Source organism: Mobula birostris, unplaced genomic scaffold (assembly GCF_030028105.1).
Source record: "Mobula birostris isolate sMobBir1 unplaced genomic scaffold, sMobBir1.hap1 scaffold_287, whole genome shotgun sequence".
Taxonomy (NCBI): Eukaryota; Metazoa; Chordata; class Chondrichthyes; order Myliobatiformes; family Myliobatidae; genus Mobula; species Mobula birostris.
In genome coordinates this window covers 509,855-522,792 of record NW_027275927.1, presented here as the reverse complement: position 1 = coordinate 522,792, position 12,938 = coordinate 509,855, and the positions used below count along the sequence as shown (strand labels likewise).

At 57.3% G+C, this 12,938-nt stretch overlaps 1 protein-coding gene across 1 annotated transcript in view; it reads left to right on the top strand.

The window, feature by feature from the left end:
• aars2 (alanyl-tRNA synthetase 2, mitochondrial (putative)) overlaps window positions 1-12,938 on the top strand; it is a 90,665-nt gene that overhangs the window by 18,716 nt on the left and 59,011 nt on the right. Inside the window, exons 8-13 of the mRNA XM_072250364.1 lie at window positions 310-348; window positions 612-723; window positions 1,416-1,543; window positions 1,831-1,975; window positions 6,282-6,451; window positions 7,679-7,792. Of these exons, the coding sequence (XP_072106465.1) occupies window positions 310-348; window positions 612-723; window positions 1,416-1,543; window positions 1,831-1,975; window positions 6,282-6,451; window positions 7,679-7,792 (708 nt within the window). The remainder of the gene's footprint in view (window positions 1-309; window positions 349-611; window positions 724-1,415; window positions 1,544-1,830; window positions 1,976-6,281; window positions 6,452-7,678; window positions 7,793-12,938) is intronic.

Genomic DNA, 12,938 nt, shown 5'->3' with positions numbered 1-12,938 from the left:
GGAGCACTGAGCATTGTGGGAACTACAGTTGCCATTGCTAATTGAATGGGTGTGAGGCTGAGCACTGGCAGCAGTGAGAGTTAGTTGGAGGTAGTCGGGCTAGTGTATTTGGGGATCGACCCACTTTCCTTCTGCTTGCCCTCTGTGTGATCGTAGTGGCCTGGGTGAGTCACACCTACCATTCCCTCTGACCCTGCTCGCTCCTTGGCACTGTCCCAGGAAAGGGGACCAGCCGGCAAGGGGACAGGGCCCAGGCTACTGTTGGGGTGAGGAAGGGGAGATGGTAATCTTGTGTTTTACTCTTCTCAGGGAGACGCCTACCCAGAGCTGAAGCAGGATGTGAGCCAGGTAAGGGACGTTGGGCTGGAGGGAGGTGCAGCTACGGAGGTTGTGATGGTTGGGGAGAGCAGGGTGGGGTAGGATGTGATGAGGGGTCGAGGTTCAGAGTGATTAAGTGGGTGGTGGGGGATTTATGGGCCTGGCTGGGTATTAGCTGATGGGGAGAAGGCGCAGGGAACGGTGGGACTATGGCTGTTGGTTTCTCCTCTGGGTGGGGAGGAAGGAATCTCTCTGAGAATCCGGGTCTGACCTCTCTCGATTCCTCTCTCCAGATCATGGACGTCATTAGTGAGGGGGAGGCCGCCTTCCTGTCCTCCCTGCACCAGGGTCGACGAGTCATCAACAGAACTCTGGGGAAGATGGCGGTGGGGCAGACCTTCCCAGGTATTGGGGCAAGAAACAGCCTATACCCTCAACACCATCCCCAAGGTTGTCTCACGCACACAAGTACATGGACTCGCACCCACTTCCTGTTCTGTCTCCACTCTACTCCCCTTGCTGCACATGCTGCTCATCCCCATCAGCATCACATTTGCCCCTCCTGTCATGCAAGTGACCTCCTGGCTACTCCTCCCTCCTTGTCTAACCCCCCCACATCTAACCCCCCCCACGTCTACCCCCCCACGTCTAACCCCCCCACATCTAAAACTCTCCCATGTCCAACCTGCTCCCCCACATCTAATCAACCCCCTCATGTCTAACCCCGTCTAACTCGCTCCTTACAAACTGCCCATCTAACCCTAAACCCCTGTCTAAACCCCCCCTCCCCATCAACCCCTCCCAGCGACACAACCCCCTCCCTCCCCGTCAAACACCTCCCACCGACACAACCTGCTCCCTCTCTATCTAACCCCTCCCTCCCTGTCATCCCCCTCTGCAACCTTCTAATCCCACTCCCTTCCCCTCATCACCTTCCCATTCCCTCCTGGCGTCCCCTCCCATGGGCTGGTGTTTCCCTCCTCCATCGCCCCGGGGACTGATGAGGGAGGGTGTGGGTGGGGCAAGGGCGGGACTGGGGAAGGGAGGGGTTGTGCTCTTGCCAGTGGTCAAACCCACCCCGCTCTCTGTCATTCCAGCGGACGTGGCCTGGTCACTCCATCGCAACCTGGGCTTTCCCCTCGACCTGATCAGCCTGATGCTGGAGGAGAAGGCCGTCACCATGGATACCGAGGGCCTGGATCGCTTGGCCCGAGAGGAGGCAGAGGTGTGGGGGAGAGGGGGGGGGTGACCTGGTGGGCAGGGGCTCTAGTAGACGGACAGGGTGTGCGGGTAGGTGGAGGGGCTGGCAGGGGTCTGGGGAATTGAGTGAGGGAGTGTGCGATTGGGTCGGGGCAGCAGCTAGTGGTGAACAGGGCAGGTTTAAACATTGGCTAAAGGCTCTTTCCCAATGATTCTCATCACTTTCTCCCCCTCCTCTAAACCCCGTTCCTGTCCAACCTCAACCCTACCCCACTCATCCTCCACCTATCCTCCACCTCTCCCCACCCCCAGCGAGCACAAGGAGTCCCGTTGACTGTCACGGAGACTGAGGCAGCCCTGGACCCCCGCACCCTCCAGGAGCTTCACCGGACTGGGGTCCACTGCACTGACGATTCCCCCAAGTACTCCTACAGCATCGACCAACAGGGCAGATACGGTAAAGGCAGTGCGTCGTCGGGGGGCCGGGGCCGCTAGGAGCTGGGGGGACGGTTGTAAGAGTGTAGGGAGAATGAAGGTGGGATTGGCGTAGGCTCAGTGCTCAGCATGGACTAGATGGGCCAAAGGGCCTATTTCTGTGCTGCACCACCCCACCCCCCCATTCCATGCACCACACTCCACTCTGTGCCCCTCTCCCATGTTGTGTCCCACCCCTTCCTATGTTCTGCACACTGTCCCCTTCACCGCCCCCCACATCACCTCTCCACGTTCCATACACTCTCCCCTCCACCCCCCCTCCACATCACCTCTCCACGTTCCATACACTCTCCCCTTCACCGCCCCTCCACATCACCTCTCCACGTTCCATACACTCTCCCCTTCACCCCCCCACACCCCCTCCACATCACCTCTCCACGTTACATACACTCTCCCCTCCACACCCCCTCCACACCCCCTCTCCACACCCCCTCCACGTTCCATACACTCTCCCCTCTACACCCCCTCCACATCACCTCTCCACGTTCCATACACTCTCCCCTCCACACCCCCTCTCCACCCCCCCTCCACATCACCTCTCCACGTTCCATACACTCTCCCCTCCACACCCGCTCTCCACCCCCCCCTCCACATCACCTCTCCACGTTCCATACACTCTCCCCTCCACACCCCTCCACATCACCTCTCCACGTTCCATACACTCTCCCCTTCACACCCCCTCTCCACCCCCCCCTCCACATCACCTCTCCACGTTCCATGCACTCTCCCCTCCACACCCCCTCCACATCACCTCTCCACGTTCCATACACTCTCCCGTTTAGACCCCCTTCACCCCCCCCTCCACATCACCTCTCCACGTTCCATATACTCTCCCCTCCACACCCCCTCCACATCACCTCTCCACGTTCCATACACTCTCCCCTCCACACCCCCCCTCCACATCACCTCTCCACGTTCCATACACTCTCCCCTTCACACCCCCCCTCCACATCACCTCTCCACGTTCCATACACTCTCCCCTTCACCCCCCCTCCACATCACCTCTCCACGTTCCATACACTCTCCCGTCCACACCCCTCCACATCACCTCTCAACGTTACATACACTCTCCCCTCTACACCCCCTCCACACCCCCTCCACGTTCCATACACTCTCCCCTCCACACCCCCTCCACATCACCTCTCCATGTTCCATACACTCTCCCCTCCACCCCCCCTTCACATCACCTCTCCACGTTCCATACACTCTCCCCTCCACACCCCCTCCACATCCCCTCTCAACGTTACATACACTCTCCCCCTTCACCCCCCCTCACATCACCTCTCCAAGTTCCATACACTCTCCCCTCCACATCCCCTCCACATCACCTCTCCAGGTTCCATACACTCTCCCGTCCACCCCCCCTCACATCACCTCTCCACGTTCCATACACTCTCCCCTTCACCCCCCCACACCCCCTCCACATCACCTCTCCACGTTCCATACACTCTCCCGTCCACACCCCTCCACATCACCTCTCAACGTTACATACACTCTCCCCTCTACACCCCCTCCACATCACCTCTCCACGTTCCATACACTCTCCCGTCCACCCCCCCTCACATCACCTCTCCACGTTCCATACACTCTCCCCTTCACCCCCCCACACCCCCTCCACATCACCTCCCCACGTTCCATACACTCTCCCGTCAACACCCCTCCACATCACCTCTCAACGTTACATACACTCTCCCCTCTACACCCCCTCCACACCCCCTCCACGTTCCATACACTCTCCCCTCCACACCCCCTCCACATCACCTCTCCATGTTCCATACACTCTCCCCTCCCCCCCCTTCACATCACCTCTCCACGTTCCATACACTCTCCCCTCCACACCCCCTCCACATCCCCTCTCAACGTTACATGCACTCTCCCCTTCACCCCCCCTCACATCACCTCTCCACGTTCCATACACTCTCCCCGCCACACCCCCTCCACATCATCTCTCCACGTTCCATACACTTTCCCCTCCACCCCCCGTCCACATCACCTCTCCACGTTCCATACACTCTCCCGTCCACACCCCTCCACATCACCTCTCCACGTTCCATACACTCTCCCCTCCACACCCCCTCCACATCCCCTCTCAACGTTACATGCACTCTCCCCTTCACCCCCCCTCACATCACCTCTCCACGTTCCATACACTCTCCCCGCCACACCCCCTCCACATCACCTCTCCACGTTCCATACACTCTCCCCTCCACACCCCGTCCACATCACCTCTCAACGTTACATACACTCTCCCCTCCACACGCCCTCCACATCACCTCTCCAGGTTCCATACACTCTCCCGTCCACCCCCCCCTCACATCACCTCTCCACGTTCCATACACTGTCCCCTCCACCCCCTTCACCCCCCTCCACACCCCCTCCACATCACCTCTCCACGTTCCATACACTCTCCCCTTCACACCCCCTCCACATCATCTCTCCACGTTCCATACACTTTCCCCTCCACCCCCCCTCCACATCACCTCTCCACGTTCCATACACTCTCCCGTCCACACCCCTCCACATCACCTCTCAACGTTACATACACTCTCCCCTCCACACCCCCTCTCCACACCCCCTCCACGTTCCATACACTCTCCCCTTCACACCCCCTCCACATCACCTCTCCATGTTCCATACACTCTCCCCTCCACACCCCCTCCACATCCCCTCTCAACGTTACATACACTCTCCCCCTTCACCCCCATCACATCACCTCTCCACGTTCCATATACTCTCCCCTCCACACCCCCTCCACATCCCCTCTCCAAGTTCCATACACTCTCCCCTTCACCCCCCCTTCACACCCCCTCTCCACACCCCCTCCACGTTCCATACACTCTCCCCTCCACACCCCCTCCACATCACCTCTCCACGTTCCATACACTGTCCCCTCCACCCCCCTTCACCCCTCTCCACACCCCCTCCACATCACCTCTCCACGTTCCATACACTCTCCCCTTCACCCCCCCTCACATCACCTCTCCACGTTCCATACACTCTCCCCTCCACACCCCCTCCACATCACCTCTGCACGTTCCATACACTCTCCCCTCCACACCCCGTCCACATCACCTCTCAACGTTACATACACTCTCCCCTCCACACCCCCTCCACATCACCTCTCCACGTTCCATACACTCTGCCCTTCACCCCCCCACACCCCCTCCACATCACCTCTCTACGTTCCATACACTCTCCCCTCCACCCCCCCTCCACATCACCTCTCCACGTTCCATACACTCTCCCGTCCACACCCCTCCACATCCCCTCTCAACGTTACATACACTCTCCCCCTTCACCCCCATCACATAACCTCTCCACGTTCCATACACTCTCCCCTCCACACCCCCTCCACATCCCCTCTCCAAGTTCCATACACTCTCCCCTTCACCCCCCCTTCACACCCCCTCTCCACACCCCCTCCACGTTCCATACACTCTCCCCTCCACACCCCCTCCACATCACCTCTCCACGTTCCATACAATGGCCCCTCCACCCCCCTTCACCCCCCTCCACACCCCCTCCACATCACCTCTCCACGTTCCATACACTCTCCCCTTCACCCCCCCTCACATCACCTCTCCACGTTCCATACACTCTCCCCGCCACACCCCGTCCACATCACCTCTGCACGTTACATACACTCTCCCCTCCACACCCCGTCCACATCACCTCTCAACGTTACATACACTCTCCCCTCCACACCCCCTCCACATCACCTCTCCACGTTCCATACACTGTCCCCTCCACCCCCCTTCACCCCCCTCCACACCCCCTCACATCACCTCTCCACGTTCCATACACTCTCCCCGCCACACCCCGTCCACATCACCTCTCAATGTTACATACACTCTCCCCTCCACACCCCCTCCACATCACCTCTCCACGTTCCATACACTGTCCCCTTCACCCCCCTCCACACCCCCTCCACATCACCTCTCCACGTTCCATACACTCTCCCCCTTCACCCCCCCCACATCACCTCTCAACGTTACATACACTCTCCCCTCCACACCCCTCTCCACATCACCTCTCCACGTTCCATACACTCTCCCCCTTCACACCCCCCCTCCACATCACCTCTCCACATTCCCCTTATACATTCCATTCCATTCCCTGCCCCTCTTTGCACCCTCTCCTTGTCCCCTCTCTACGATCCCCCCTGCGTTCCGTGCCTCTTTCTGTGTTCCCTTGTTGCATTTCGTGCACCACGTCCCACGCGCTTTCCTTCCCCATCCTGACTGTATGTTTGTTGGCCTGTTTTGCAGTGTTTCCCCGATGCCAGGCGGTTGTCCTGGCCCTGAGCCTTGGCTGTGGCCTGGTGCAGGAGCTGGGAGCTGGACAGCAGTGTCAGGTCTTCCTGGACAGAACCAACTTCTATAGCGAACAGGGTGGTCAGAGCTCTGACCAGGGCTTCATGGTGAGAGAAGGGCAGCAGGTAGGTCAGGGGTCAGGGGTCACCTGATTCCTTCAGCACTCACAACTTTACACTTTGACAAGGTCCAACATGGGAGGCTGGTCCAGAAGCCAAGATCCTAAGTGTTTTTAGTCAGTGGGGTACAAAATTAGCCTGGTGGTGGTGGAATGGTTATTCATATTGAAGGTCAGTGGCCAGAGAAGTGCCAGGTATTGGCGCTAAGTCATCTCCGTTACTGGTGTAGGTGAGAACGTACAGTGGGTGCCATGGTTGGTCAGTTTGCAGATGACACCAAAATTGGTGGTGTGGACAGTGAAGAACGTTACAATAGGATCAAGGTCAGCTGGGAAAGTGGGTAAGGGAATGGCTGCAGGAACAACGACAAAATGATACATTTCAGAAAGTTAAACCAGGGCAGGACTCACCGAGTAAACAGTGGGGTCCTGCGGAGTGTTGTAGACCTTGAAGTACAAAAGTTCAATGTAGATGCCTCCCAGAAAGCAGAAACACAGGTAGACCGGGTGGTGAAGAAAACGTTGGGCAGGGCAGAGAGTTGGGACAGCATGTTCCAGCTGTACAAGATGTCAGTGACGCCACACTTGGACTATAGGTACAGTCCTGGTCACACTGCTAAAGGAAGGACGTTAAGCTGCAAAGGGTGCAGAAAGGAATCAGGAAGATGTTACTGCGACTGGAGTTACTGGGGAGCTGGGTAGTCTGAGAAGTGACATGTAGAATGAGGCACAACTAGTCAGTCTCTGTTCCCAGGTATCAGTGTGAGGGAGCAGCTCCAAAGAGGAACAAATGGGTAAACACAGAGTGGCTGGTATCAGGAATGAGCTGCTAGGGGTGATGGTGGAGACAGGAACAGTAACGACAGCTCAGGGACATCTGGACAAGCATGAACGAGCAGGGCATATTCAGATAGGGAATTGCCCCAGACAAGTGAGATTAGATGCAGTGGTTGACGTAGACTGGTCAACAGGCTGAGGGACATGTTTCTGTGACCAGCTGTGCAAGATGATCAGGTGCCCAAGCTGCCCAGGTGTATAAGGTGACCAGGTGCCCAGGTGTGTAAGGTGACCAGGTGCCCAGGTATATAAGGTGACCAGGTGCCCAGGTGTGCAAGGTGACCAGGTGCCAGGGGTATACGGTATGACTGTGTGTACGGTGTTTAGTGGAAAGGGGGCTGTGGGCCGGGCTGGATGGTCTCACAGTACTGATCCCACCGTTTCTCTGTTCCCCCAGGATGAGGTGCTCCCAGTCCTGGACGTGCAGGTGGTTGGGGGATTTGTTGTCCACGTGGTCTCTGTCCCAGAGTCGCTGCGTGTTGGTGACCGGCTGGAGCTGTTTCTCGATGAGGTGGCGTATTCCAACTGACCCCCCCACAACCCCAATCCCCCCCATCCTTGACCCAGGGTGTAACCCATGGACCTGACGCTGGGGCTGTTTGGTAGCCTGTGTTTGATCCCTGGTCTGTGTGATGTGACAGTGTATGATGGTCATTGTTGTCATCCTGGTCTGTGTGGTGACGGTCAGTATCTGACGGTCTGTCTGTGTGACGGTCTGTGTAGATGGTCGGTGTGTGTGTGACGGTCGGTGTGTGTGTGATGCTGTGTGGTAACGGTCAGTGTGTGTTGACGGTCAGTGTGTGACGGTCAGTGTGGTGACGGTCTGTCTGTGACAGTGTGTGATGGTCAGTGTGGTGACGGTCTGTGTGTGTGACGGTCTGTGTGGTGACGGTCAGTGTGGTGACGGTCTGTGTGGTGACGGTCTGTGTGTGTGTGACGGTCAGTGTGTGTGACGGTCAGTGTGGTGACGGTCTGTGTGGTGACGGTCTGTGTGTGTGTGACGGTCAGTGTGTGTGACGGTCAGTGTGTGTGACGGTCAGTATGTTTGACGGTCTGTGTGGTGACGGTCTGTGTGTGTGTGACGGTCAGTGTGTGTGACGGTCAGTGTGGTGACGGTCTGTGTGGTGACGGTCTGTGTGTGTGTGACGGTCAGTGTGTGTGACGGTCAGTGTGGTGACGGTCAGTGTGGTGACGGTCTGTGTGGTGACGGTCTGTGTGTGTGTGACGGTCAGTGTGTGGTGACGGTCAGTGTGGTGACGGTCTGTGTAGACGGTCAGTGTGGTGACGGTCTGTGTGGTGACGGTCAGTGTGTGTGACGGTCTGTGTGTGACGGTCAGTGTGTGTGATGCTGTGTGGTGACAGTCAGTGTGTGTGACAGTCAGTGTGTGTGACGGTCTGTGTGTGGTGACGGTCTGTGTGTGGTGACAGTCAGTGTGTGTGACGGTCTGTGTGGTGACGGTCTGTGTGGTGACGGTCTGTGTGTGTGACGGTCTGTGTGTGTGACGGTCAGTGTGGTGACGGTCAGTGTGTGTGACGGTCAGTGTGTGTGACGGTCAGTGTGTGGTGACGGTCAGTGTGTGTGATGGTCTGTGTGGTGACGGTCAGTGTGTGACGGTCAGTGTGTGACGGTCTGTGTGGTGACGGTCAGTGTGTGCGACAGTCTGTGACGGTCAGTGTGTGTGTGACGGTCTGTGTGGTGACGGTCTGTGTGGACGGTCAGTGTGTGTGACAGTCTGTGTGTGTGATGGTCAGTGTGTGATGCTGTGTGGTGACAGTGTGTGGTGACGGTCAGTGTGGACGGTCAGTGTGTGTGACGGTCAGTGTGTGTGACGGTCAGTGTGGTGACGGTCAGTGTGGTGACGGTCTGTGTGGTGACGGTCTGTGTGGTGACGATCAGTGTGTGACGGTCAGTGTGTGTGACGGTCTGTGTCTGTGACGGTCAGTGTGTGTGTGACGGTCAGTGTGTGTGTGACGGTCTGTGTGGTGATGGTCAGTGTGGTGACAGTCTGTGTGTCAACAGTCTGTGTGCTGACGGTCAGTGTGTGGTGACAGTCTGTGTGGACGGTCAGTATGTGTGACAGTCTGTGTGGTGACGGTCTGTGTGTGGTGACGGTCAGTGTGTGGACGGTCAGTATGTGTGACAGTCTGTGTCGACAGTCTGTGTGGTGACGGTCAGTGTGGTGACGGTCAGTCTGTGTGACGGTCTGTGTGGTGACGGTCAGTCTGTGTGGTGACGGTCAGTGTGGTGACGGTCAGTGTGGTGACGGTCAGTGTGGTGACGGTCTGTGTGTCGACGGTCTGTGTGGACGGTCAGTATGTGTGACAGTCTGTGTGGTGACGGTCAGTCTGTGTGACGGTCAGTCTGTGTGACGGTCTGTGTGGTGACGGTCTGTGTGGTGACGGTCAGTGTGGTGATGGTCAGTCTGTGTGGTGACGGTCTGTGTGGTGACGGTCAGTGTGTGTGATGCTGTGTGGTGACGGTCAGTGTGGTGACAGTCTGTGTGTGACGGTGTGTTTGACGGTCAGCTTGTGTGACGGTCTGTGTGGTGACGGTCAGTGTGGTGATGGTCTGTGTGGTTACAGTCAGTGTGTCTGATGCTGTGTGATGACGGTCAGTGTGGTGACGGTCTGTGTGTGTGATGCTCAGTGTGTGGTGACGGTCAGTGTGTGACGGTCTGTGTGTGTGACAGTCAGTGTGTGTGACAGTGTGGTGATGGTCAGTGTGTGTGACGGTCTGTGTGGTGATGGTCTGTGTGGTGACGGTCAGTGTGTGCGACAGTCTGTGACGGTCAGTGTGATGGTGTGAGTGTGACGGTCTGTGTGGTGACGGTCAGTGTGTGGTGACGGTCTGTGTGGACGGTCAGTGTGTGTGACAGTCTGTGTCGACAGTGTGTGTGTGACGGTCTGTGTGTGTGATGCTGTGTGGTGACGGTCTGTGGTGACGGTCAGTGTGGTGACGGTCAGTGTGTGTGACAGTGTGTGATGGTCAGTGTGGTGACGGTCTGTGTGGTGACGGTCTGCGTGACGGTCAGTGTGTGTGACGGTCAGTGTGTGTGACGGTCAGTGTGTGTGACGGTCTGTGTGTGTGACGGTCAGTGTGTGTGATGGTCAGTGTGTGGTGACGGTCAGTGTGTGTGATGGTGTGTGTGTGATGGTCTGTGTGGTGATGGTCTGTGTGGTGATGGTCAGTGTGGTGACGGTCTGTGTGTCAACAGTCTGTGTGGTGACAGTCAGTGTGTGGTGACGGTCAGTGTGTGGTGACGGTCAGTGTGGACGGTCAGTGTGTGTGACGGTCAGTGTGGTGACGGTCTGTGTGGTGACGGTCTGTGTGGTGACGATCAGTGTGTGACGGTCAGTGTGTGTGACGGTCAGTGTGTGGTGATGGTCAGTGTGTGGTGACGGTCTGTGTGGTGACGGTCAGTGTGTGGTGACGGTCTGTGTGGACGGTCAGTATGTGTGACAGTCTGTGTGGTGACGGTCAGTGTGGTGACGGTCAGTCTGTGTGACGGTCAGTGTGGTGACGGTCTGTGTGGTGACGGTCAGTGTGTGTGATGCTGTGTGGTGACGGTCTGTGTGTGTGACGCTCAGTGTGTGGTGACGGTCAGTGTGTGACGGTCAGTGTGGTGACGGTCAGTGTGTGTGACAGTGTGGTGATGGTCAGTGTGTGTGAACGTCTGTGGTGATGGTCTGTGGTGACGGTCAGTGTGTGCGACAGTCTGTGACGGTCAGTGTGTGATGGTGTGAGTGTGACGGTCCGTGTGGTGACGGTCTGTGTGGACGGTCAGTATGTGTGACAGTCTGTGTCGACAGTCTGTGTGGTGACGGTCAGTGTGTGGACGGTCAGTGTGTGTGACGGTCAGTGTGTGACGGTCTGTGTCTGTGACGGTCAGTGTGTGTGACGGTCAGTGTGTGGTGACGATCTGTGTGGACGGTCAGTATGTGTGACAGTCTGTGTGGTGACGGTCTGTGTGACGGTCAGTGTGTGTGACCGTGTGTGTGACGGTCAGTGTGTGGTGACGGTCAGTGTGTGTGACGGTCAGTGTGGTGACGGTCAGTGTGGTGACGGTCAGTCTGTGTGGTGACGGACAGTGTGGTGACGATCAGTGCGTGTGAACGTCTGTGGTGACGGTCTGTGTGGTGACGGTCCGTGTGTGGTGACGGTCAGTGTGTGTGACGGTCAGTGTGGTGACGGTCAGTGTGGTGACGGTCTGTGTGGACGGTCAGTGTGTGTGACAGTCTGTGTCGACAGTCTGTGGTGACGGTCAGTGTGTGGTGACGGTCAGTGTGTGACGGTGTGAGTGTGACGGTCTGTGTGGTGACGGTCAGTGTGTGGTGACGGTCTGTGTGGTGACAGTCTGTGTGGACGGTCAGTGTGTGTGACAGTCTGTGTCGACAGTCTGTGTGGTGACGGTCTTTGTGACGGTCTGTGTGTGGTGACGGTCAGTGTGTGTGACGGTCAGTGTGTGGTGACGGTCAGTGTGTGTGACAGTCTGTGTGGTGACGGTCTGTGTGGATGGTCAGTGTGTGTGACGGTCTGTGTGTGTGAGGGTCAGTGTGTGTGATGCTGTGTGGTGACGGTCTGTGTGGCGGTCAGTGTGTGTGACAGTCTGTGTCGACAGTCTGTGGTGACGGTCTGTGTGGTGACGGTCAGTGTGTGCGACAGTCTGTGACGGTCACTGTGTGATGGTGTGAGTGTGATGGTCTGTGTGTGACGGTCAGTGTGTGTGACGGTCTGTGTGTGTGACGGTCTCTGGTGACGGTCAGTGTGTGTGTGACGGTCAGTGTGGTGACGGTCAGTGTGTGTGATGCTGTGTGGTGACGGTCAGTGTGGTGACGGTCTGTGTGTGTGACGGTCAGTGTGGTGACGGTCAGTGTGTGTGACAGTCTGTGTGGTGACGGTCAGTGTGTGTGACAGTGTGGTGACGGTCAGTTTGTGATGGTGTGAGTGTGACGGTCTGTGTGGACGGTCAGTGTGTGTGACAGTCTGTGTCGACAGTCTGTGTGGTGACGGTCTTTGTGACGGTCAGTGTGTGTGATGCTGTGTGGTGACGGTCAGTGTGTGTGACGGTCAGTGTGGTGACGGTCAGTGTGGACGGTCAGTGTGTGTGACGGTCAGTGTGTGTGACGGTCTGTGTGGTGATGGTCAGTGTGGTGACGGTCTGTGTGTCAACAGTCTGTGTGGTGACGGTCAGTGTGTGGTGACGGTCTGTGTGGACGGTCAGTATGTGTGACAGTCTGTGTCGACAGTCTGTGTGGTGACGGTCTGTGTGACGGTCAGTGTGTGGTGACGGTCAGTGTGTGTGTGACGGTCAGTGTGTGATGGTGTGAGTGTGACGGTCTGTGTGGTGACGGTCAGTGTGTGGTGACGGTCTGTGTGGACGGTCAGTGTGTGTGACAGTCTGTGTCAGTCTGTGTGGTGACGGTCAGTGTGTGATGGTGTGAGTGTGACGGTCTGTGTGGTGATGGTCTGTGTGGACGGTCAATATGTGTGACAGTCTGTGTCGACAGTCTGTGTGGTGACGGTCTGTGTGTGTGACGGTCTGTGTGTGTGATGCTGTGTGGTGACGGTCAGTGTGTGGTGACGGTCAGTGTGGTGACGGTCTGTGTGGACGGTCAGTGTGTGTGACAGTCTGTGTCGACAGTCTGTGGTGACTGTC